At 40.7% G+C, this 6,000-nt stretch overlaps 2 protein-coding genes across 3 annotated transcripts in view; one reads left to right on the top strand and one right to left on the bottom strand.

Annotated features, from left to right (window-relative positions):
- The window catches only part of LOC147010243 (protein Dr1-like), a 182,388-nt gene that overhangs the window by 89,946 nt on the left and 86,442 nt on the right, over positions 1-6,000 (bottom strand). The gene's annotated exons all lie outside the window — the stretch shown is intronic.
- Positions 2,494-6,000, top strand: part of LOC147010244 (chitinase-3-like protein 1) — a 48,232-nt gene continuing 44,725 nt past the window's right edge. Inside the window, exons 1-2 of the mRNA XM_085862329.1 lie at positions 2,494-2,604; positions 5,613-5,648. Coding sequence (XP_085718455.1) covers positions 2,568-2,604; positions 5,613-5,648 — 73 coding nt within the window. The 5' untranslated portion in view covers positions 2,494-2,567. The remainder of the gene's footprint in view (positions 2,605-5,612; positions 5,649-6,000) is intronic.

Genomic DNA, 6,000 nt, shown 5'->3' with positions numbered 1-6,000 from the left:
TCATCATCCATCTAACACCATCTCTACCATGAAGCATATTGGTGGCAGCATCATGCTATGGGGATGCTTTTTACTGGCAGGGACTGGGAGACTTGTAATGATAGAGGGAACAATGAATGGAGCCAAATGCAGGTAAATCCTTGAGGAGATCCTGCTTCAGAGTGCAAAAGACCTTAATCTGTGGCAAATATTTACGTTCCAACAGGACAGTGACCCCAAGTATACAGACAAAGCAACATTGGAATGGCTTCAGAACAAGAATGCGAAAGTCCTTCAGTGGCCCAGCCAAAGCCCAGACTTGAATCCCATTGAGTAACTGTGGAAAGACTTGAAGATCGCTGTTCACCGACACTCCCCATCCAACTTGACAGAGCTTTAGCAAATCTACAAGGAAGAATGGGAGAAAATCTCTAAATCCTGATGTGTAAAGCTGATACAGACACACGCAAGTAAACGCGAAGCTGTAATCGCTGCCAAAGGCACTTCTACGAAGTGTTGACTTGGGAGGATGAATACTTGATGCAAGACATTTCAGATTTTCATTTTCATTAATTTATAAATATTTCTAAAAAACATGTTTCCACTTTGTCATAGAGTATTTTGTCGAGATCAGTAACAAAAATAATTAAAATTTAATCAATTTTAAATTCAGGCTGTAACAACAAATTGTGGAAAAAGTAGAGGGGTGTGAATACTTTCTGAAGCCTCTGTACCTATAGAATGTTTTAATGTTTCATGTTCCCTTCAGTTGACATTTCACCGGCACATTGAAATATGTCGACCTTTGATGCAACCTGTGCTGGTGAGTGACGTACATGTCAGCATGACACTAAATCCATCACAATAAATTTAAGAATGTTTTTGTTCTGAATAATTTCTAGTTTGACCCAGATAACACATACATTCCATCAAAAAAAACAACCTTTCTTTCATCAACGCCCTGATCACGCTTCACAGGTCTGATCAAAACTCCGCCTGAGGTTTTTATAAAAGCATAAAAGATCAGGTCACGAAGTGTCTATATCAGGTAAAAGTGCAACACATATTACTAAGGTAAGAGTACACAGCATTACCTTGTTTGTGTAAAATATATTCTGGCAATCTAGATTCTGGTTTAGGTTTGTAAACACTATGGATCGTTGTAAAATGATGAATGGATGTGACATTTGTATTCACATGTTGTTTGCCAGGATTATCAAAGATTATTTAGTGTGTGTGTGTGTGTGTGTGTGTGTGTGTGTGTGTGTGTGTGTGTGTGTGTGTGTGTGTGTGTGTGTGTGTGCGCGCGCGCGCGCACACACGTGTTGATGAAAGGTAATTTTAAGGCACAATGTTGTGAGCAATATTAAGAGCCAACATTCAAACTGTCCATTTTCACAATCCCAGTTTGCCTACTCATATCCTCAGCACACTTTGGATATTCTGGTTCTTTCAAGGTGCCAATTTATTGTAAAGGTGTAATATGGCAACCCAGGTACATAATTAATTAGTTGTCTATTTGGAATCACGTAAAATTCACACGGTAACAGACACACACACACACACACACACACACACACACACACACACACACACACACACACACACACACACACACACACACACACACACACACACACACACACACACGCTGGATCTTGTTACATGTGTGCAAGCACGTATTGAGATTTTCGAAAAAAAAAGTGTTCGTTTGGAAAATGCAATAGTCTTATATCTTTTAAATTTTTAACGCACAATGCCACGTCATTTCATAGCTGTCGGGTTGAAAATTGCAAAGGAAAACATAAAGGGGAAAGTTTGTATAACTACTAATCATGTAAAGCTAAGATTGAATAATTTTCATTCAAGCATCACTGAAGATACACAAAGATCAAAACCCCATGAAGTTATTAAATTAATTATACAATTTTACTACCATCTATCACTCCCTCTCCCTCTCGTACCATACTCGTCGCATCGTGTTGGTGCTGCCGAAGCAGCTTCCTGAGCAAGGATTACATTGGGTGGTTTGCCATTGCCTTTCCAGCAGTAGTTTTGGCAGAAATTTGTAATTTGTTCATGGTGCTGGCGATAGCTCACCTACTCTTCACGAAGGACGCCATGGGATCTTTGACATCCACTAACTAATACCGGCAGACGGGTCTTCCAGTTAGAAAAAAAAGATCACGTGAATCATATGTAGATGAAGAGGTTGACACGAGATGATGGCCTGACCATGGACAGGACAGACATCGAGATGTCATTCCTCAGGTGAAATTAAATAGGAATGCATGCTGCAGGTGGAAAACATAACACAGGTAAACAGGTTTGTTAATGGACACAAAGCAGCCTCTACAGCTGGAGATGTGCATGATGACAATTAGAGCTCCAAGTACAAGAATAGTCTTCCACAAGTGATCCATGGGTGATGACAGAGGGAAAGGGTTCAGTCCAAAGTGTGGTCATCATTACAACTGTATGTACGATGACATGGAACAGAAGGCTTCAAACTATTCTTAAATTACAACACTCATTAACTAACATTTTGTTTTTCTGTGCACAGGAAGGCAGAAACGAGGTGTGTCTTCATGAAGATGAATCAGCTTTTAAAACTCCAAATTCTTGGTAAGATCTCACACGACCATTGATAAAATAACAACTGATTCGGCTGCATGCGTACACATGTACGCGCACAGGTACACACAGATTCCTTGTTGCAGACCATGGTTCCTTGTTCCTTCCATGTCATATTTCACAGCGAAAGAACATTCTCTGAATAATGAAACTTTTTTTGAAGATCTGATCTTTAAAAACATTCCAACACACATGTCCAGATTCGGTTTGGGTTAAAAGCCAGCATTATAAATCGCCAGACCATGTCCTCGCTGTGGTGTTCTCGTGCTGCTTCGAGTCGAGCAAATTACAAATTCAAACGTAAACCTTTGGGACAAAGGAACGAGCAGAGGGGCTGAAAAAATGATTCTCCTAAACAAGTGCTGCTCCACCTGGATGGTAGTGAGAATTTAATAAAAATTAATTTTTTTTTTTGGACACGAAGTCAGCACCCAATCACAGAACGAACAGTGGAGAGAGAGGGGGGAAACACCAACAGCAGGGCCGAGGGACAAAACAGATGGAGACGGACAAAAAAGGGATGCTGGTAAGGATGAGGGGTAGAGAAGAATACCCTACTGTTAGCAATTCCCCCTTCTCTTTCTGCTGTTACTTTGTTTTGTTGTGTATTCTGTATTAAAAAAATAAAAATAAAAATAAAAACAGTGACCTGGTCTGAATCTGAATTTGTGATCCGAGATGAGTTTGTTGGAGTAAAGGAAGGATTTTATATTGACTGCAGTGATGGTTTCCATGACCTTGCTGATGATTGGAAGCAAGCTGATAGGTCTGTAGTTGAGGGGATCAGACTTTGCACCTTTTTTTTAATGTCACACAGTGATGTTGGCTGATTTCCAAGTGGATGGAAGATGACCCAGCAGAAGTTATAGGGTAAAAAATAGCAGAAAGAAGAAGTGCAAGAGGAGCAGAGCGGGGTTTTAGGCCACACGAGCTGATGGCGTCTGGTCCAGTTTCAGAATCAGAGTCGAGGGTTGTTAGAAACTTCAGAATCAGAGAGGAATCTTCAGCAGCAACATGCCGGTCAAAAATTGTTTTGAGTTCTCCGATAGGCTAAAGCCAGAATTGGCTGACACACTCCTTAAACTTCATGCCAGAGGAGCTTTCAATACAAAAGGTCCCTTCCATAGTACAAGGATCTATCAGTTAAGCAGTGCCCTCGAGGATTTTCATGATGAGGACATATTGATATGTAATTTTAATTTAAAAAAAAACATTCAATTCGATTGCAATTTTGGACTTCAAGGTCTGCTCTGTTTTATCACATTTTAACAACAGTATGACAGTTGTAAGGAAGCCAGTTCACAGAATACAGTCATATCAAAGGCGTTACTGTTCATCATCATGACTGTCACGTGATGTGCTGTCTCAAATCCTGAATCATGATGAACTAGTGTTGCTGGCGAAAGCTCGTGTTGACCTGTGGTGGCGGTCATGTAGAGCAATGGATGAAATCAACAGGATGTCATTGATTCTGTTAAGTTTTTCTCGTTTTCAAACAGCCTGATTTTTCAAAAAAAACTACCAGGTTGGATTCCGTCTCAGACACTCGATTCTAGGTATGGTTCTGTTTCTCTCTCAGCAATGGTGGAAGACCCTCAATCTGAAACAAGAGGCAAGGACCATCTCCCTGGACATAACTCTGGCATTCGACACAGTCTGACATCCCACTGTGCACATGCTAAGCTCTCTGTATGTCGCACACACAAACCCTAACCCTTCATGCTTGGATTTCTACCGTTCTACAATGGCACAGTCAATGTGTTAGTAGTTCATTTCTGACATTGGCAAACTCATATTGAATGTAATTGCTAATTCCAGCACAAAACTGGAGGTCTGCATTGGTAGCACAAGAGAATAAAAATAATGATAAAATAGTTGAGTTATCTACCATTAATGATCACAAGGTGGTGAAGTTTGGGGCTTTATCCTCTATCAGAGCAAAAGGTCGAAGGGCAAAGCACAAAACGTCAACACCTTGTGATCCTTCACACCAGCTAACTCAACTTTTTATTTTCTACAGGAGAAAGCCACATGGAAGAATTAGAAGGGCACTCGGTGGAAAGTATACCTTGGCCAGGCTGAACAGTTTACATTTTGTATCCCACCGATAGTCCGGATCTGGATCCGGACCTGAACCAAAATCTAATCGACTTGTTCTCGTCACCTAACCAACTCATCCACCAAGTTTCATCCAAATCTGTCCATAACTTTTTGAGACATCATGTTATATATCGTTTTTAGCCCCATCACTCAATGGTGAAGAAACATTTCAAATAAATAAATAAATAATCATCGTATCTGGATTCAGACCATCATCAAAATCAAATAAATTCTTTCTTGTCATACACCCAAGCTGTTCACCAAATTTCGTCAAAATCCATCCACAACGTTTTGAGATATCCTTCTCACAGACAAAAAATAAGAAAGACAGACAGATGTGAAAACATAACTTCCGCCCACCTTCGGTGGCAGAGGTAGCGGTGTTAAACTGGTAGTGGGGTAGCTGGCAGTGAAACTATTGGGCACAACCAGCATAAACTATCCCAATGGGATCAAAAAAACCATGGGTTAGGATGGGAGTCGACATAAGATGACAGTGCACTGCTTACTTAAAACCCTGGAGGGAAGAGTGAGACAGAACAGCCTCTGGAAGGTGGTTCCATAGAGGGAAGTGAGGACTAAGAGTTGAGGTGTACAGTCAGACTGGATCTTGGAAGTTTCACAAGGAGGGGCTTACTGGAGTTACTGGAAAGGGTCAGAGGACTGAGAGAGAGAGAGAGCAATGCTGGAGAAAAGACTGTCGAAAGCAGAGAGACCACTGACCTGCCTGTGATGTGAAAGCAACAGATCTCGTGTTTAGGGCTTCATCATGGGAGATTCTAATAATTATCCTCATCATACCAAAGCCTTGAAAATGATACATGCTGTTTCTTTGCTTGAGGCTCAACATTTGGAGGGCAGAATGATTTATATAGTATTTTTTCCCCTATATTTTTCAGGTGTGTTCATTTTTGGAGGAGTACAGATGAGCGAAGGTAATTGTGCACATTCAACATTGGCAATGTGCCACTATAAAGTACCCAACAGCATTGCTTCCTTCACAGGGATGTATAATCAACAGCAATGTCTTTGTGTATGACTTGGTGTCCCCCGGATTGAACTTTATGACGGGGGAAACAAGCATGTTTAATCATCATTGATTTAAGGTTGAGATATGTGTGGGTTGTACCTTTGAAAAATAAAGCAGGTGTTAGTCTTGAGGATGATTTCAAAAAATATATCATAGTAGATTTCTGATTTCTCAGTCTTGGAAAAATGTCTGAGAGCACGTGCGGGTATATCTGTGAGCACGCAGCAAGTTTTTAGGCTCTAAAATAAATTCCCACT

This window comes from Eptatretus burgeri, chromosome 17 (assembly GCF_056783735.1).
Source record: "Eptatretus burgeri isolate ZD-2024b chromosome 17, Ebu_testis_v1, whole genome shotgun sequence".
NCBI lineage: Eukaryota > Metazoa > Chordata > Myxini > Myxiniformes > Myxinidae > Eptatretus > Eptatretus burgeri.
This window is presented reverse-complemented; position numbering and strand designations above follow the sequence as displayed.